Source organism: Euwallacea fornicatus, chromosome 13 (genome assembly GCF_040115645.1).
Source record: "Euwallacea fornicatus isolate EFF26 chromosome 13, ASM4011564v1, whole genome shotgun sequence".
NCBI lineage: Eukaryota > Metazoa > Arthropoda > Insecta > Coleoptera > Curculionidae > Euwallacea > Euwallacea fornicatus.
In genome coordinates, this window is record NC_089553.1 from 4,749,506 (window position 1) to 4,767,554 (window position 18,049).

An 18,049-nucleotide genomic window follows, 5' to 3' on the forward strand; every position below is an offset into this window, starting at 1 on the left:
TTTCTTTCTCTTTTTTTTTCTTCACTTTTTTTTATTTTTTGTTCCTTCTTCTTTGTGTCTTCTCTTTTTTTTTGTTATTTTGTTTCTTTAATATTTTTTTCCTTCTTTTTTTTTTCTTCACTTTTTTTTATTTTTTGTTCCTTCTTTTTTGTGTCTTCTCTTTTTTTTATTTTTTGTTCCTTCTTTTTTGTGTCTTTTCTCTTTTTTGTTATTTTGTTTCTTTAATATTTTTTTCCTTCTTTTTTTTGTCTTCACTTTTTTTTATTTTTTGTTCCTTCTTCTTTGTGTCTTCTCTTTTTTTTGTTATTTTGTTTCTTTAATATTTTTTTCCTTCTCTTTTTTTTCTTCACTTTTTTTAATTTTTTGTTCCTTCTTCTTTGTGTCTTCTCTTTTTTTTGTTATTTTGTTTCTTTAATATTTTTTTCTTTCTCTTTTTTTTCTTCACTTTTTTTTATTTTTTGTTCCTTCTTCTTTGTGTCTTCTCTTTTTTTTGTTATTTTGTTTCTTTAATATTTTTTTCTTTCTCTTTTTTTTCTTCACTTTTTTTTATTTTTTGTTCCTTCTTCTTTGTGTCTTCTCTTTTTTTTGTTATTTTGTTTCTTTAATATTTTTTTCTTTCTTTTTTTTTTCTTCACTTTTTTTTATTTTTTGTTCCTTCTTTTTTGTGTCTTTTCTCTTTTTTGTTATTTTGTTTCTTTAATATTTTTTTCCTTCTTTTTTTTTTTCTTCACTTTTTTTTTATTTTTTGTTCCTTCTTTTTTGTGTCTTCTCTTTTTTTTGTTATTTTGTTTCTTTTATATTTTTTTCGTTCTCTTTTTTTTTCTTCACTTTTTTTTATTTTTTGTTCCTTCTTTTTTGTGTCTTCTCTCTTTTTTGTTATTTTGTTTCCTTAATATTTTTTTCCTTCTTTTTTCATTTTTTTGGATTCAATAATGCGCTACTACTTTGAACAAATTCAAGAATTTAGGTATGTCGTAAAACGTAAATTAATAATTGGAACAATATAAATCTAATTTTATTATAATATTTTAATGAAATAAACAGCAATTGCACAGACATTGTCACTCATTAAAAAAAAGTAATAAAAATTCTTAAAAAACTTTAAATAGACTAGATTATATTACGGTTACTTCAAATCTAACAAACTCACTTAAATACTAGCACAGGGTTAAACACAACATTCAGAACAAACTTGAACTTTTGAACAATTCTATCAAATTGAAAGCTTAATAATTTACCTTCTTCCACTTTAACTGAAGTTAAATCACGAACCTTACATGACATACACCCAATTTCGCTAACTTTTATGTAGGTGCTCAAAGACCCTAATATGCCTTTGCTCCCCTGCTGCAGGTTATTAATCAGGGTTCCTTTAAACCACACGAGATCCTCCGATTTAAGTGCGAAAGTAAAATTCTTAAATTCATCTGGGAGCAACAAGTGGACTTCTGGAGACAGTCGCCAGAATAACGAAGGCATTTTTATGGAAACTTCAAATGAATGCGAATTGTAGTTTTTCAACGAACAAATATTATTAGAAAATTGTTGCAAAATTAGACAGTCACTGATCTCACTCGGATCATCTTGATCACAAGATCCTTGCATCTCTCCGAAAAAACAATAACAGTATTTAGTAATCCACTTAGGAAACTTGTCTAAAAATGTCTTCATCCAATTTGAAATTGAAACTAACTCTACCTTGCTTACAATGCCTTCCCAAAAAACTTGGCTATTCTCCAACTCTGCACATCTGCTCTGCGCTAATGCAGCATTTTCCGTATTCTCCCACACCCTCTGATGGCACAACCTTTGAAACGAATCCCATTCTAACGGTTTTGATTCAACCTCCAAGGCAAAACCATTCAAAACGAGGCTGCTTGAGCGACCATGAGAACTTATTAATGCAATGAAGGCAACTAACATGAGGACTACTTGAACAGCAGCTGTATAATGAGCATATCTAGTTTTGGCGCACATGAAACACACTGCAAGGCAAATGCTGACCAAGAAAAGAAACAAAGCTACGGTATAAATGATATTGGAAGTTACAATCCATTGAGTGAGGGCCGCAACTGGGACGATTACCGAGGTTAGACCAACAAGTGGTAGGAATAAAACTGAACCTGCTAGAGCCAAAGTGGCTCTGAACAGACCGTACGTAGTGGCATTATGGGAACATAAAGCAAAATATTGCAGCCAGCTGAGGGTAACTAGGTGAGGTAAGACATTCTTATATGAACCTCTCCACTTTTCCTTCCGTGCCATTTGGATTAATATCAAAGGTATCAAGGCCGAAAGCACCATACGAAAGCTAATGCAGAATTCAATACCGTTGCCAACGATGTAGCTCGGGAATGAGGGAAACTTCAATTCCAAATACCTCCAACCTTTGGATACTATAGGATCCGTATCGTATGGATATCTAGTAAGAACGTTAACAGCGAAACTGAGTAAAGCTAAGGAATCGATAATCGTCTTCGATCGACGTCTTGGCATGAAGCCAAACAAAGTGACAAACATGAGGCAGCAGGACAAAACTGTAAATTCAGATTCTAACTTCAGGGGCGTAATCGAATACATGAAATAGTGCAGAAGCAGTGCGAAGAAAAACCATGCATATTGTTTCGTGTGGTTTAAAATGAATTGAAGCTCAAAACTGTATTCATTCAAGTCTCCGTTCGAGTAGCAAATAAACAACCCTCTCCACAAGCGGAAGTCGTGCAATTCTCTTTGAGTTTGCAGCAATTGCAAAGTAGAAACCACCATAATAACGAATGAGAAATAAAACAGTACTGTAGGTAGAAAGGAGGCTAAATTCTTAAAACTAACTGCAGAATAAATTAGGAACAACGCTAACAACTGCACATCACTCTTAGCTAGTGGTAGTGGAATCGATTTCCGGCCCAAATATTGAATTAATTTTAAATAGAGAATTTTCACGGTTAAAATAGGATGGAGAATAGACCGATACACAAAAGGTATGTGGTCTAGGGCCCTCACATCGGGCTCGCTTAAACACAGAGCGTTATTCACTGTTGGTAAGAGGCCATGTGAAAAGCTAACTGCGGCCGAAACTAACGAATCCTCAGTCAATTTTTCGTTATGAGAATCAGAACGTTGAGACCAGTCAATTTCATCATCTTCAGATTCTGAAGAGGCATCAAAATGGTTAATAAGATCTGTGTTAAAATCTCCGTCAGAAGAATATTGCAAATCATCGTGATCCGTTGATTTAGATAAACAACTATCGATGCGATCGATGGCGAGGATTTTCTTCTGGAGCTGATTGGACGTAATGAAGTCGCCTCCATTGGAAAGACTGAAATGATATTTAATTTGCCAAAAAACTAGATATATAAACAAGTCTGTTCTACCTTGCAAAAACTTCCTTAGCAGCTTTTCGAACAATTTTTTCGTCCTGTGTCATGGAAATGCATGACTTTACATCAATGTAGTTATGTTCACTAATCCCCCTTCCAGTTTTCAAGCAGGTCTTCAACAAATCAGTTGCTTCTAGATGCCCTTGTTCTGATGCTTTTAGTAGCCAATAAACTCCCAGACGATCATTTTCTTTTTGGTCAGGTTTAAACTCTAAAAAATGTGTTAATGGTGATTAATGTAAATACCCAGATATATAGGAGAATTTTATATCTCACCACATTCTCCTTCTAGTAGCTGCTTTGCAAGAACCACTTGTGATGCCGGACAACCATCTGATGCCATTTGACTTCTCAAGCGTTTGAGAGACCCTCTTTGACCTAAAAACCGCCCTGAATTTTTAATACTTTCCAAAATAGTAATTTTAGGTGGTGGCACTTGACACCATCCTGTAAATTTTGCTTGCACCCCAAAATGTGGTCAAACTAATTTGTGGAAAGTTAAAGAAGAAGCTTCAATAATCACCATAAAATTAGAAAATGAATGACACATGTTCATTTTTGATGGAAGACAGTGAATTTCTTTTGGTACTTCACTTTGACCATTTGTTATTTTTCCTTTGTTCTAGTAAATTATGGGTTTGTAATGTGTGTAATCTATATGACATTCATGTTTTTTCCTAACACGCAGGCACTTCACACTAAAAGTTGCAAGAAATGTATATGACAATGGAAAGTATTTGAGCAACACTAAAAATTTCACAAATTTATATATATATATGACTTTGGTGGCCATTGTGGCTCATCTGTGCTCCAGAGATCAATGACCCCATATGTGACCCAAACATTTTGCGTCATTTAAATTGTGTTGGTTTCCGTCAAAGACCACAACTAGACCCAAAATAATACTTAGGGGACTACATTAACCCATCATGGACACTATAACAAATGGAGGTTGTTAAAAGTGATGGGCTGCTAATGATTCACTTTACACATTAAATGGCTTTGAGTTGTTTTACCCTACAATTCGCTCACTTACCATCTATAGGTGGAGGAATGGGCCACTTCTTTCTCTCAGATAATTTCTTTGGAATAACTCCGGCCATTGCTATTCTATTTAATTACTGTAGAACCATTGGTTAGTGAAACAAAAACAATCAGGCTAATGACTTTTTATTATTATTGAAATTACAACACCCCCAACCCAACAACTCCCTCAGGAAATCTTACTGGGATCTTCTCTCTATGGAAGGAACAAGCTCATTTATTTCCATGTTAATCACAAGATTTATTATTAGTAATTAGATCTATTAGTTCCTTTAGATAGTTTATGACTTTTTTTGTTATTTCCCTATTTTGTAGGAACAAATTTTGGGTTGAAAATGATTTAAACAGAGGTTGTGATCATCAAAACATTCAAAACATGATTGTTTTTGGGTGAATTTGAAATGCTACAGACCACGTCAAAACTAAACCAAATGTCAAAATTTTGAGGTTATGTTTTCTGTTTACATTTTTTTTTTTATCAATTTCAAATGAATAATTTTGTAATTTTAATTCGAATTTATGATGATTAATCACAGTTGAAAGAATTTAGATGAAATTAATGAAATGCTCTTGTGCTTTGGGCCTTTTCTGACCAAAAGGTTTCGTCAAAAACAGTCTCACCTCTGGGCTCTTCGCCCCTTAGGTATGGAATCCTAACATCACATGTTAACTGAATTGATTGTAAATATCAATAATACACCTATTTCTGTAGAATATACCCACTTTTTGCTCACATGCTCCTGATTAATCAATTAAACACCCAAAAAGAGGCAGCCAAAGTCAAGTAAAAATTCATACAATGGAAATGGAAAGTAAAATCCTTTATGCCTTCAGAGGCTGGATAGGTTTTGTAGCTTTCATGGATTTAGGAATAACTGCAAAAAGCTTCATTGAAAAACGCTCTTTTCTTACCAAAGACCTAATAGATTACAACGATGAAGAGTACACTACATCTCGGATACTAGGAATGTTCTCCTTGTTAAAGGCACTAGTCCTGATTTATAGTACACTGTATATTCACTACAAGCCTGTAGTGGAACTTGGAAGATGGTCACTTGCAGTTACAATCTTCCTTTATTTGAGTGAAACAGTGTATTTCCATGCATCTTCTTTGAATCCAACTGTGATATTTCCATGTGTTTTAAATATTGTTACACTGATTGCAATGTTTTATCTGCCAAATAAGTTGGATATTTGGAGATTGGGAGGATTAAATGATGATGAGAATATTCAGTTATTCAAGCAAGCTGGGGCTATAAAACGCCGAAAACATGCTAAGAGAAGAGAACTTTTTTAACAATGTTGGTTTTATACTCTTACCTTTCTGATTGTAATTTTTCTTTAGGAATTTGCCACTATTAACTATTATTAATTAATACTATATCAACTAATGATCTCTAACATAGGGTATTATTTATTTAGATTTTTGTTAATATTGTAATGCTTTAACTTACATTCAGACACATAAGGTTTAAAGTTCTGTATTTTTATCGGTAAACTTGAATATAGATCGTCAACTTTCATTTAATGTTATTACTAAAACATGGTGTCTAATAAATACCGACTAGCAATATTTACAGTAGCGTTTTTTACTGTATAGTTATTCATCATTAATTTTTGCTACTTCAAAACAATTTGTCCCTATTTATTTCAATATCTGCAGAATATCCCAAATTCCAATTGCAACTTTTTTGGTTTAACTGCATGTTCACATTGAAAAATAATCTTAATTTGCTATATAATTATTCCTAAAATACTTGGTTAATGAAATATCATGGTGCATCAAGTTTTGCCATAAGAATAGGTTGTAGGAACCAGTTTTAAAGAAAATTGTATTTCATACAAAACAATCTGAGTCAAAGCTTTTTTCATCAAAATGAATGGCAGTGTAGCAATGTGTGAATATAGAGTAATTGACATCCATAAAAAACATTTTTTTTCTGTAACATTTATAAGTTGAAAAAAATTGAAATTTCAAATTTCTCATAAAAAGCGTCATAATACTGTACCAATTTTATCTTTAAAATGAGTAGGTCTCACATTTAATAAAAACAAAATTCCAGACATTTGACTTTTTCCTGATATATTTAAACATATTTGTAATTTTTGTAATTGTAAAGCAGTTCTTAAATAAGCATTAAATTACAAATTTAACTCTACATTAGTAAATTTTCTAACTCTTTAAATGATTAAAATGATGGTGATCAAAGGTCAGGCACCCTATATGTGTATGAATCAAATTGCTAAATAAAAATTTTTGTGAAAATTTAATCAGATTTTCATTTTCGTATTTAACAACTCAACAAAACCTATAAGTCTCAAAATAATAATAATAATAATGAGTAATAAGTTATTTCAAATGCCTTAGTCTACTACTTATTAGGAAAGTAGGCTTGTAGAACTTGCTTGTATATTACTTGATCGATATCTAAAAATGTGCAAAACACAATTAGTTCAAATTTGTCCCCATGTTGTTCCAAAAATTTTCGAGCTGTGTAAATGGCAACATGTGATGCAGGTTCATTTGGATATCCATAAATGCCAGTAGATATGCAAGGAAATGCAATTGCCCTTAGATTATTCTTCATTGCAAGAGTAAGACTATTCAAGTAACAATTTTTTAATGCTTCTGGGTTTTCACCTCGAGGTCCAACAGTTTGAATTACATCTATAAATAAATTAAATTGAATTCAGCCGAATGTGTGTATGTACTTTAGCATACACTTTGCAGGTAGCATATAACCCCCAGTAATCTTTGCATCACCAGTTTCACAACCATTTAGAGTGTTACATTCTTCTTGCAAAAAGGGACCAGCAGCTCGATGTATAGCACCATCAACACCAGCCCCTCGTTTAAGATAATTATTAGATGCATTTACAATTGCATCAATCTATGGTAGACAAAGTAGGATGTTTAGATGACAAGTTAGCATGAATAATAGTTGTTTTCGGCTGATTTTGGTTACTTTACCTTGAGTCTAGTAATATCTTCTGAAAATATAGCAATTTTCTTAGCAAGGACATCGTTTTTTGAAGCATCAATTACGTTCCCTGGCAATGGGTTAACCGCTTTTGGTAAATCGCTTCCCTGTACACAATTCCAAGTTCTGATGTTTTGCCATTTAAACCAGTACTCGTCGTGTCTGGATTCGTACATTGACACATATTTTTCTTTTTCTGCTTCCCAACCCATTTTTTGCATGTGAATATCAGCAGTTAACAAAAATCGACTAGAAAATATTAAAAACCGGTTTAAAAATTTTCCCGGAAAATTAGTTTCAACAGCTGGTAGAATAAATCGAAACATCATGGCGGCAATTAACGTCAAAAGTCAAAATAGCATAATCTGTGGTGTCCTGAATATAGTACATATATTAATAAGCTAATAATTGGAAATCTGGCAATATTGTGCAACAAAAAAGTAATCTCTTATCCAGGCTTTTTACAATACTTTTAACAAATCCTACCTTCACATATATGAAAAAAATTGCTATGAAATATAACTCAGGAAATGCATGGTTGCCGACACATATACAACGATTTAATGTTCGGAAATGGTTTTGAATCTTTTGATTTTAATTTCAATTAACATTTGATATGGTATACAGGTTCCACTGGTTTAAGGGGAAAGATAGGGATTGTGTAAGACAGCAAAAGATCTCACAAGATTTAAGATGCCTCCGACAAAGATCAACGAGATGGGTTGAGGACTAGCGGATGAAATGGGCAGAGTTAGTTCGGGGGCAGTTTCCAGATCTCTCACAGTTTCAGAACTTTTGATGATATAAGTTCTAGTGATAGATTAACTTAATTTCGAATTTTTACCTAGTTATAATTTATTGTATATAAACTTTTCAAAAATGCCTTCACACAAGGGAAAACAAGAGAGTTGTCTTAACAAATATATGTTTTACTTCCCAATCACGGTACTACTCACTACTACATACCTCTCGTATTGATTTTTCTCGTTTCTGAATGCGAGTCAAATACCACACGCTCCTTTTTTGGTAAACATCAACATGAAAGTAACATTTATCAAAACTATTAACTCCTTAATCTTAAGTCAATACATATCAATCTCCTCTCGTGAAAAACAACGATACCAACAATATCAAACAATATTAAGAATAATTTCTAACATGTACGTTATTAATGAATATGATCAAAAATGGTTGTAAATTATTTAGGATCTTTTGATAGGTCTCAGATTGAACCGGCAACACTGACTCTTGTCTTACATCGAAATAAAATGATATCAAAAACTAAATAAATTGACCAGTAAAGGTACAGTATGTAAGGAATTTCGATTTTAACGTACAGAGCTGTGTTTTCGTTTTTTTTTTATTTTTTTGCATTGCTGCTTTTTGTTTTGACATTTTTTTATTAATTCCATCGTCACAAAGGCAGCGAAAGCCATACTAACCTAAACATCAAAGTGGAGACGCCAGCTGTATTGACTCCTGTTATTTCGTTCTTGTCTTTGTCGGAGTCATATTAAATATGCTATCCTTCTCCGACTTACACAATTCCTATGTTTTCACTTCAATTGACGATACCTGTATATTATAAAAAATAAATATTATTAATGCATGTATAAACACAGGGTTTCCTAGCTTAAATGAAAGAAAGCAATTCAGATTTGATATACAAAGGATATGTAAACATGCGATGTTGCCTATCGTAATTCTACGACTGTTTTAATCTCGTTAGGATATATTAATTTTTGACATATGTCTTCTTTTCTTAACAATTTAAATTCAAGTTCACTCTTTTAATTAGGAGTTTTTAACATTTTCTAAGTTATTTTTTTGCTTTTCGGACATATTTTAAAATATAAAACGCTCGATCCTCTAAAAATCTAAAACAAATATCACAAATATTAAGTTTAACTTAGTTTGGTTTTTATGAGGTTTTTGATTTAATACAATAACTTTGATTTTTTTGTATATTTCATAGAACTTCTACTAAAGTGTTCAAAAATGAATGACGAGGATCCTCGGGAATATCGTTGGGAAACGGGCTATGAAAAGACTTGGTAACAAATCTTTAGCCATTAATAATCGTTTTAAGTGCTAACCAGGCTTGGACTCTTTGTTAGGGAAGCAATAAAAGAGGATGATGAGGGGTTCCTGGAAGCTTCAGTGGCCGACATCATTTTACGAGCGAAAAGACGCAGACAAACTCAGAAACAGGGGAACACTAAATTAGGAATGATGAGACATCTTTATCTTATTTTAGATTGCTCTGAGTCCATGTCAAGTCAAGATTTGAAACCCACTAGAATGATATGCACTTTGAAAGTAAATGTTAATTTAATTACCAATTTTTCAAGGGATATTGAGTTCAGTTTTCTGGTTGAATATTTCATGAAAAAAAAACACTTTTGTAGCTATTGTTATGAAGAAAAACATATTTCAGATTCTAGAAGGTTTTATTGAGGAATTTTTTGATCAAAACCCAATTAGCCAGATGGGAATAATTCTCTTACAAAATAAAAGAGCAGATAAGGTGTGTGATTTGGGGGGAAATTTCCGTAAACATATCAAACACCTCAAAACTTTAATGAAAACAAACTTGGTAGGAGAACCTTCTCTCCAGAATGGCCTAGAACAAGCACTATCTTCTCTAAAACTATTACCTTCACATGCTAGTAGAGAAGTTTTAATTATAATGGGAAGTTTAACCACTTGTGATCCTACAGATATTTCTAGCACTATTGAGGTATTAAATAATTTTGCATATCCAAAATTTTTTCAAATTATTACTTTTGAACAGAAATTGAAGCAAGAAGGCATACGGTGTTCAATAATAGGGTTGGCTGCTGAAGTGCATGTTTGTCGAACTTTGGCTAGTGAAACCAAAGGCACATACAATGTAATTTTGGATGACAGCCATTTGAAAGATTTATTGTATCAACAAGTAGAACCTTCTCCTGCAGCTGCTGCCCTTGAATCTAGTTTAATTAAAATGGGTTTTCCACATCAGATGAATACTGAGGGCACTGATGAACCTTTGACAATGTGCATGTGGTAATATTACAGTAGGTTTATCTGTAACTAGTACCACTGAATGTACACTTTTAGTCATATTGATAGTGTTGATGAAGGGAGCAAATTAACTGCCGGAGGCTATTACTGCCCCCAATGTTTGAGTAAATATTGTGAGCTTCCAGTTGAGTGTAGAGCATGTGGGTTAACCTTAGTGTCTGCTCCTCATTTAGCCAGATCATATCATCATCTATTTCCTGCCTCAAATTATAGAGAAGTACCATTTACCAATCAAGCATCAATATGTTATGCCTGCCAAAAACTATTTGGCGATGAAGACAAATTGGTAGGGTGCATTGGTATTTTTCAGGGAGTGTTAAGTGATGAGATTTTTTTTAGATTTATCAATGCCCAACCTGCAAAAGAATGTTTTGCATAGATTGTGATATGTTTATTCATGATACATTGCATACTTGTCCGGGCTGTGCCACAAATTTGGCGACATTTCAATTAACTCATAATTAAAAATGTATTCAGTAAACCATATGCATTATTGTGTTGCCACTATAAACCTTATATAAATATACAAAGTGTCTCTAAAAAATCTACAAAATCCTTCCACAGATTTCTGAGGAGAAAATATGACGATTTAACTCAATTTACCTTAGTACAAAAGTGGAAAGTTTTAAAAATACAGGATGACAAAGTGAAAATGAAAGAGAAAAACAATTCATTACTTCATTTGGAATGGTACTATCTAAACAAAATAGCGCATGGAGGTACGAAAGTTGAAATCAGAATATATTTACATTTTCCATGCACAATTTTAAAAGGATCATCAGCACTGGGCGAAGTCTGTTTAAAGGGGCATAACTTTTTCCATATCCGGAATAAAATTTATTTATGACTAAATATGTGTTTTTCTACATGTATATGTTTTACAAAAAAGAAATATTTTGGTACAAATCCCTACGAGCATTTCATCTTGGGATATTTTAAGTTTAAATTTTGCCACTAATTTATTCTCGACATGCTGCTAAATAGAGTTTAAATGTATTATTGAGTAATTGTGTTTTATTCATAATTGGCTACAAATCGACGTTCTTCTATTGTAGTTGAAATGGGATTCTTTTTTCCTTATGTTTCATTTTAGTTAATCTTATATGTGTTCTACGGGAATATAAATTGAGTAAGTCCAGATCAAATACTTGAATGTGAACTGCATTCAGGTAGTTAGCCACTATGCTAATCGCATGTGGTCACATATAATTGTGCATTAAAACAATCTTCCGTATGGCAAAACGTGATCCTGAAGAATATCGGCGATATACCTATTCCCCGTCATTGAACCAACTACTTCCACAAGTCCAGTGCGCCGTTCCCAATTTATATTTTTATGTTATGTTTATTATATAATTTAATTTTTCGTTATTACAGCATAAAGATGGCGTTTACTTCGAGTAGTTATGAAATATTTTTATTTTTCAAAAAATGTCTTGTTATCAAGATAAAATAATACATGTGGGAATTATGAAACTAATGTGATAAAAACAGTTTTTAACACTTTATTGAAGACTCCATGTGATTTTATAGAAAATAATATACAGGGTATTCAATTCATAAAAATTTCTAAAAAGATTATTTCCTAGTTCGGACCGATTGCAAATTTGGACCTGCAGTTACTCTAAAATACTTGGTATTGGTATGTAGTATCGCAGTGCGCAGAGGATCCAAAACTTACCAACTTGTAAAGAAAGACGTAGAAATTATCAAGTTCGTGTGGTACTCCGTTTTTTGAACGGTTAGCTATGCAGGACTAGTATAATGGATCGATCCACAGCAAATAGAACGTATACAATTTCTTAAATTAAAACTGACTTTAATTCCATATAAGATTAATATTCATAATTCGTACAATAATAAAATAAGCGGATATTCTATTTTGTAATGAACCATTTGCTACAGACACCTTGGTTTAAACTAAAAAAGAACAATATTGGTTATAAACATTTATTAAGGCAAATGTTTAATCCCTAAAACTCGTTTTCTAACGACGTCGAACTTTCGTAGTCCACCCATCTTCGCTTTCGGCCGTAGGTTGAGACTCTTGGGCTGCTGGAAACTCAAGTCATAATCACTCAACAAAATATGATGAATTTAAAGCTTACGCTTCTCCTTAGGTGCAGGACGTTTTTCCTCCACAGGGCCCCTTTTGTCATCTCCTCCTCTTCTCATCGCCTCGTCACGTCGGGGAGCTGTGCCATCTTTGCGCCATTCTGACCCGCCCTCACGTGGAGGTCCGCTTCTGGAAGACGGAGGACCTCTGCGAGATGTATCATCGTTTGCGCGACCTGAACGCCAGGAATTTCCACCATCAGCAGGTTTACGGTCACGGTCATCGCCTCTACGATCGTCCCTATAAATTCCAGTTTTTGAAGCATTTGTGATTGCCAGCCACCAACATTCATCAAGATGTGACTTCGAGAAATCCAGCCAACAGACTACGAGAATAACACTGTCTACTAGAACATACCTCCCATCTCGACGTTCAAAACGTCGTTCAGAATCGTAACCACGAGGTTTGTCGTTATCACGATCGCGGTCGTATAGCCTGCCACCAACATCGCGATCATCTCCCCTTCGTCCATCTCGGTTTTCTCTCCGATCAAAACCTGAAATTAACAGAACAAACCAATTTTAATCCTATGCACAGTATTAGCCATTTATTCGATTGTATTTACCTCTATCTTCCCTCCTGTCTCTATCATCCCTTCTATCCCTGTCGTCCCTCCTATCTCTATCAAAGCCACCTACTCCACGGGAAATTTCGCGCCGATCTTTGTCATCATGACGATCCCTCTCTTTATCACGAGACGAATCACGTTCCTTGTCACCACCCCTTCTCCAACTCGATTGTGATTCTGCATTAGCGCGATGACCTGAAATTGAATATTACTTTCAAACGTATTATCATTAAGATAAAAATAATATTACGAGGAGTCCAAACTTCAGTTTTTTTAAGTTCTTCACGTTCACGGGGCTCCCGATCTTTATCTCCTGACGCACCACCAGCTGTTCTCCAGGACGATTCTGGGCCTTTTCTCTGATCTTTTTCGGCGCCACCTGCGTTCATTCGCCTCCAACCACTCAACTTATCATCCTTGTTATCTTTCTCTTCCAGCAATTTGCGCTCTAAAAACGAATTCAATGATAATGAAGGATACACACTTTTATTGATCTGAAACTCACCTATTTCTTCTTCTTTTGCTCTTTGTTTGGCGGCAGAACGTTCCAACATTTCTCTTTTTTCCCGGTCCTCACGCTCTCTCTGCTCTTTCTGGACTCTTTCTTGTTCCAAACGTTCTTCGCGTTCTTTATCTTCGCGTGCCTTCCGCTCTTCGTCGCGCCTTTAAATAATATATGTCGAATAACTACTTCAAACACATGATATAGGATGTCAATTTTTCGTCGCTTTTGTAAAACATCTTATTTTAGAATCCTAGATAGCGACGGTAGTTCCGTCATTATCTCGACATCCTGTATAACAATATATACCTTTTTTGTTCTTCGCGTTTACGTTCCTCTTCTTCTTTTTTGTCTTTGAGCCATTGAGCGTACCTCTCTTCCTTACGCTTTTGTTTTCGTTCACCTAATTTCCTGCATCGTTCTTCGGTTAGCGTTTTCTCAAAGTCGCGTAACTTCTCCTCGTACAATGAATGTCTTTCCTTCTTAAGTTTTGCCAAAAATTCGTCCTGAAACAACATTAACACAATAGAAACATATTACCAACACAAGCAAATAATAAATTGCTCCCAATATTTTGTTTGTGAAGACATCATAAACCAGGAAGTAACCTATACACTGTGTCCACAAATAGAACCTGGACGTTTAATGTGTAATACTTCATGTATGATGCATTAAAAATTTAACTTTTATCAGATATTACGCTGGCCCTAGCAATGAACAATTAACGTATAAGTACTTAACATAACGGAAAGCGCGAATAAACTCACCTTTTCAGCTTTCATTCGGGTCAATCTGTCCCTGGTGGCCACTGCCAATTTCCGTTCATCAATCGCAGCGGCGATTCTTTCCTTTTCTTGCTGTTCCCAGAATTGTTGATCTTGCAACTGCTTTTCTTTAAGGCTCTCTTGCAACAGAGGTATCTCTTCTAGACGTTTGGCACGTTCAAAGTAGTCCACCTAAGAAAACACATCAATACTCGCATTAAAATACAATTAAATAGTAATTCATACCTTCTTTTCTTGGGATTTGAGTTTAGCTTGCAATTCACGCCGTTCTTTCTGCAGTTCCTCTGCTTCCTTGGCTGCAATTTGATCGGCATCAAGCTTTTTAATATCGTCCTCGTCCATTTTCTTAAGAATCTTTTGGCCATGTCCTGTTTGGCTGATCTAAATAGTTATTTTATAAAGATTAAAAGTTTAAACGAGAAGCGAGTTCAAGACTCACTTGTTGAAGCTTCTCTTGCAAATGTCTGTGCTTTATCTGTTCAATTTCATTCTGATGTCTTCTGCGTTCACGTTCCTGTCTTTCTTCTTCTAAACGTTTTTGCTCTGCTATCATTTGCTGCCGCTGTATTTCTTCCAAACTGCGGCATATTTAATATGAGACGGTAACAAAATTGTAAATAACAAAAAATACCGCTTTTGCTCCTCTTCTTCTCGTACGGTGTTTAGCCTCTCAATATACTCCTTCCTGTCCTCAATAATTTTGTGGCGTTGAAGAATCTTTTGATGTTCCTTTACTTTGTTTTCATGGTACTTTTGAACCATTATACCCCTAAGTTTTTCCCGTTCCATCTAGACATTAACATAATGTAAAATAAACTGTGCTAACCGCACTGAATTATAATAATCACCTTTTTCTTGTTGGGATTGATGACATTAACAGCCCTATTCAAAACAGTAGACATATTCACAAGCTGATTACGAACTTGCTCACTAGGCATTACTTGTAAAGTAGGTCCTTCAGGGGTATCCTCCCTTTGACTTTCACTCAAATCAATTCCAAAGTTGATACATTGTTTCCCATGATCAATGCGAATCTGATAAAGTTACCCAAATAAATAAATATTTTCATTGGTTGGGACACCAAAATAAGTAATACCTGCATATCATTGTGTCTCACACAATCGACAAGTAATCTTTCCAAGTGAAATGGAGTAGTAAATCTTGCTAGTTCAATCAACCTTGCAAATTCCAGAGTTTGGTAAACCTGGGCCACTTGGCGAACTAAACGGACTAAAGTCACATCTTGCAGAGCAGGTATATACTGCTGAAGGGCAACTCCATTTTCATCTAAAAGTATTTATCAATGTTACATAATTGAATGTTATTATAATACTGACAAAAAATACCTGTCTGTATTTGTTGAATCACATTATGAACTCTTGAACACAAGTTCAGGGGATTAAAGTCGACCTCCAGCCAATTATACAAATCTTGAAGTTGGGAGGTGGCCAGGTTAACTACATTGACACGAACCTAAAAAATTGAAACCAGAAGATATAAAAAATTCAAAGGAATTTTTAGTTACCAAATCTTTTAACAGACTGGCTCTTGTGGGAGGCTGAGTTAAGCCCAAAAGAATGGCCAACCTTTGTGCTTTTTCCAGGGGTGACTTGTCTGTTTCAATAAATCTATCAAACTCTGGATGAGCAGAGGGCAATGGAATTGCCAAGGTGGCTACCAGAACTCTGAAAACATTTTGATATAATTTAAATTAATTAAGATTATAAAGGACAAAACTCCTTTATAATCTTTTTTATAGAATTCAGAGGCACACTCAGACTGTTTGTTAAACTGTTAGTTTTCAAGTTCTTAAATGAAGTGATTAAATGAGTCAATAGTGTTTATTATTATCTTTCATTAAAAAAACAGTAATTGTATATCTAGATAAAAATCATTCTTGATGATATAGTTTTTCCCTCATAGACCATTTTCTTACCTGCATGCCATTTTCTGCAACTCCTCCTGAGTAATGTTCTTCTTCATTTCCTTGCTTAGTTGCAGCAGTTTGAAAAGAGCTGCAGCATGGAATAAGTAATTTCCAGCCTTCCAAAATACCATGGCCAACTTTTGATAATAATTAGCCATAGTCTTAGGAACAGGCATTTTCTTGGACAGATTCATTAAATTATTGATGTCTTCAATAGCCTTGTAGGCTTCTTGCCACAGCTCCATTTGAATAGCAAAATCCAGTTGATGAAGTCTGAAACAATCAACTTGCTAAAATCATTGTGTACAAAATAAAATGTCTTACCTAGTCTCAAGATTTAACTGCTGTGTCTCAGGTTTGGACATGGAGACATTAGTAACTTGGGCAGGCAACTTGCATATGTCTTCTAAATGTTTTCGAAGCTTATCACAAAGCTTCCGGAATTCAGTTTTTCTGTTGTATTTAAGACAAAATTGAAAAGCCATTCTGGCAATATCATGATATAGATTTTCAACATGGGCATTGGTTCTTAAAAGCTCCAAACATTGGCAATAAGATTCCCACAAAAATTTAACCCAAGGGGTCAAGATAGTGCGGTCAGACCTATCTTGAGCATCTTCTCCTGATACCGCACTAAGTAGAATACTTTCAGGGGTAGCTAAATTATCTAAATCATCAATGTCAATAACTGCTTGAGCAGATTGCTCTCTTGCATTCTCAGTTTTCTCCTCAGCCATTCGTAAATATCCTCGTATCACATTCTCCAGTGAGCCCACATTCACTGATTGAAACATGTTTCTATACTGAAATAGCCCCTCCTTGGCTATGTGTGATTTCTTTAGTTCGACACACAAGTCCAGATACTTGAACATGATAGGCTCCAAAACTGACTCTGACCAGTTGTAAGCCCATTTTTTATTCCTAAACACTTCTTGTAAAGTATCTAAAGCTCTAGCTGGTTTTCCAACCTCAATAAATTCTAAAAATTTATATAGATGAGGAATACCATATGTGCTGAGGCGGTTCCTGGAGACTTACCATTAGCACGTTTTAGTGCATTCTCAGGTCTTTGCCCGTATCGAGCCATTTTTCACTTTAATGGATGTCTCTAACGTTTAATTACATTTAATAGGGCAATTTAAAAGCAAATGTTTGATTTTTCACAGGGAAAAACGGAAAATTTGCAAAAATCTTCAATTCAAGACAACCTAAAAAATGGCAGCCAGAAACAGGAAAGACTAATAAAATGTACCTGAATTAACTCTATGTCCCACTGCTGTGAAGCAGTATACCGTCTCAACAACCGATTTTTCCCGAAGACTCCCGAATACAGCTAACTGTGCTGTGATGCGAGGTAGCCCTTAGTGAATTAGTATTGCTGTAACTTATTCATCATGCAAGGTTCGACTATTGCATGATTTCAAGTGGGTACCGATGGTTCCCAATTCAATTTAGACGCTATCAAAACTAATAAATGATGCTTTAAGCCCCCAAATATTTCTTTCTCCGCGTACAAGACACATGCGAGAACATATTAAATGATACTGCGGCCCCTGGTTCGCGTATAGAATCCATATTCTTACCGATTTTAGCCATCACTAACATCCATTTACCGATAGTTAGATGTTGAAGGCTAAAGATATTATTGGCTAGCTCTGACCACTAAGCTTAAATAAATAC

The 18,049-nt window shown here is 34.4% G+C and overlaps 5 protein-coding genes across 8 annotated transcripts; 2 read left to right on the top strand and 3 right to left on the bottom strand.

Annotated features, from left to right (window-relative positions):
- Positions 1–993: 993 nt before the first annotated feature.
- wfs1 (wolframin ER transmembrane glycoprotein wfs1) lies at positions 994–4,799 on the bottom strand. Of its 2 annotated transcripts, none has more exons than XM_066289495.1 (4): positions 4,417–4,799; positions 3,657–3,758; positions 3,375–3,591; positions 994–3,319 (listed from the first exon to the last, which is right to left on the bottom strand). In XM_066289495.1, exons 1-4 carry the CDS (start codon positions 4,481–4,483, stop codon positions 1,147–1,149), a joined length of 2,559 nt encoding a protein of 852 aa, XP_066145592.1. In that variant the 5' UTR covers positions 4,484–4,799; the 3' UTR covers positions 994–1,146. The 2 variants fall into 2 exon arrangements, with proteins under 2 accessions (XP_066145592.1, XP_066145593.1); XM_066289496.1 differs by lacking the exon at positions 4,417–4,799 and adding an exon at positions 3,904–4,290.
- Positions 4,800–4,887: 88 nt separating this feature from the next.
- On the top strand, positions 4,888–6,695 carry LOC136343093 (uncharacterized). The gene is made up of 2 exons (XM_066289499.1): positions 4,888–5,067; positions 5,137–6,695. The coding sequence occupies exon 2, from the start codon at positions 5,224–5,226 to the stop codon at positions 5,719–5,721; it is 498 nt and encodes a 165-aa protein (XP_066145596.1). The 5' UTR covers positions 4,888–5,067; positions 5,137–5,223; the 3' UTR covers positions 5,722–6,695.
- LOC136343092 (macro domain-containing protein PG1779-like) lies at positions 6,673–8,717 on the bottom strand. 2 transcript variants are annotated; one of them, XM_066289498.1, is made up of 4 exons: positions 8,372–8,717; positions 7,396–7,654; positions 7,147–7,315; positions 6,673–7,092 (listed from the first exon to the last, which is right to left on the bottom strand). In XM_066289498.1, exons 2-4 carry the CDS (start codon positions 7,624–7,626, stop codon positions 6,797–6,799), a joined length of 696 nt encoding a protein of 231 aa, XP_066145595.1. In that variant the 5' UTR covers positions 7,627–7,654; positions 8,372–8,717; the 3' UTR covers positions 6,673–6,796. The 2 variants fall into 2 exon arrangements, with proteins under 2 accessions (XP_066145595.1, XP_066145594.1); XM_066289497.1 differs by lacking the exon at positions 8,372–8,717 and having other exon boundaries at positions 7,396–7,749.
- A 463-nt stretch (positions 8,718–9,180) lies between these two features.
- Positions 9,181–11,001, top strand: Ssl1 (general transcription factor IIH subunit 2 Ssl1). The gene is made up of 6 exons (XM_066289504.1): positions 9,181–9,459; positions 9,523–9,724; positions 9,843–10,145; positions 10,200–10,453; positions 10,508–10,757; positions 10,811–11,001. The coding sequence occupies exons 1-6, from the start codon at positions 9,404–9,406 to the stop codon at positions 10,934–10,936; spliced, it is 1,191 nt and encodes a 396-aa protein (XP_066145601.1). The 5' UTR covers positions 9,181–9,403; the 3' UTR covers positions 10,937–11,001.
- Positions 11,002–11,956: 955 nt separating this feature from the next.
- On the bottom strand, positions 11,957–17,616 carry eIF3a (eukaryotic translation initiation factor 3 subunit a). 2 transcript variants are annotated; one of them, XM_066289501.1, is made up of 18 exons: positions 17,408–17,616; positions 16,694–17,348; positions 16,379–16,642; positions 15,968–16,127; positions 15,789–15,915; positions 15,539–15,729; positions 15,291–15,476; positions 15,074–15,231; positions 14,882–15,020; positions 14,668–14,823; positions 14,425–14,613; positions 13,967–14,163; positions 13,661–13,818; positions 13,406–13,603; positions 13,153–13,350; positions 12,945–13,083; positions 12,580–12,827; positions 11,957–12,523 (listed from the first exon to the last, which is right to left on the bottom strand). In XM_066289501.1, exons 1-18 carry the CDS (start codon positions 17,454–17,456, stop codon positions 12,459–12,461), a joined length of 3,477 nt encoding a protein of 1,158 aa, XP_066145598.1. In that variant the 5' UTR covers positions 17,457–17,616; the 3' UTR covers positions 11,957–12,458. The 2 variants fall into 2 exon arrangements, with proteins under 2 accessions (XP_066145598.1, XP_066145597.1); XM_066289500.1 differs by having other exon boundaries at positions 11,957–12,526.
- Between the last annotated feature and the right edge of the window lie 433 nt (positions 17,617–18,049).

Excerpts from the sequence above, each read along its gene's own strand:
- eIF3a (XM_066289500.1), bottom strand. The coding sequence starts at position 17,456 with ATGGCTCGATACGGGCAAAGACCTGAGAATGCACTAAAACGTGCTAAT. Across the intron at positions 13,819-13,966 it reads AAACGCGAAGAACAAAAAAG|GCGCGACGAAGAGCGGAAGG; the intron begins GTATATATTGTT and ends TATTATTTAAAG. Across the intron at positions 13,604-13,660 it reads AGCAAAAGAAGAAGAAATAG|AGCGCAAATTGCTGGAAGAG; the intron begins GTGAGTTTCAGA and ends ATTCGTTTTTAG.
- LOC136343093 (XM_066289499.1), top strand. The coding sequence starts at position 5,224 with ATGGAAATGGAAAGTAAAATCCTTTATGCCTTCAGAGGCTGGATAGGT.
- LOC136343092 (XM_066289497.1), bottom strand. The coding sequence starts at position 7,734 with ATGATGTTTCGATTTATTCTACCAGCTGTTGAAACTAATTTTCCGGGA. Across the intron at positions 7,316-7,395 it reads AAGATATTACTAGACTCAAG|ATTGATGCAATTGTAAATGC; the intron begins GTAAAGTAACCA and ends TGTCTACCATAG. Across the intron at positions 7,093-7,146 it reads TTATATGCTACCTGCAAAGT|ATGTAATTCAAACTGTTGGA; the intron begins GTATGCTAAAGT and ends ATTTATTTATAG.
- wfs1 (XM_066289495.1), bottom strand. The coding sequence starts at position 4,483 with ATGGCCGGAGTTATTCCAAAGAAATTATCTGAGAGAAAGAAGTGGCCC. Across the intron at positions 3,759-4,416 it reads CATTCCTCCACCTATAGATG|GTCAAAGAGGGTCTCTCAAA; the intron begins GTAAGTGAGCGA and ends GGCGGTTTTTAG. Across the intron at positions 3,592-3,656 it reads GCTACTAGAAGGAGAATGTG|AGTTTAAACCTGACCAAAAA; the intron begins GTGAGATATAAA and ends CACATTTTTTAG.
- Ssl1 (XM_066289504.1), top strand. The coding sequence starts at position 9,404 with ATGAATGACGAGGATCCTCGGGAATATCGTTGGGAAACGGGCTATGAA. Across the intron at positions 9,725-9,842 it reads GAATGATATGCACTTTGAAA|ATTCTAGAAGGTTTTATTGA; the intron begins GTAAATGTTAAT and ends AACATATTTCAG. Across the intron at positions 10,146-10,199 it reads ATATTTCTAGCACTATTGAG|AAATTGAAGCAAGAAGGCAT; the intron begins GTATTAAATAAT and ends ACTTTTGAACAG.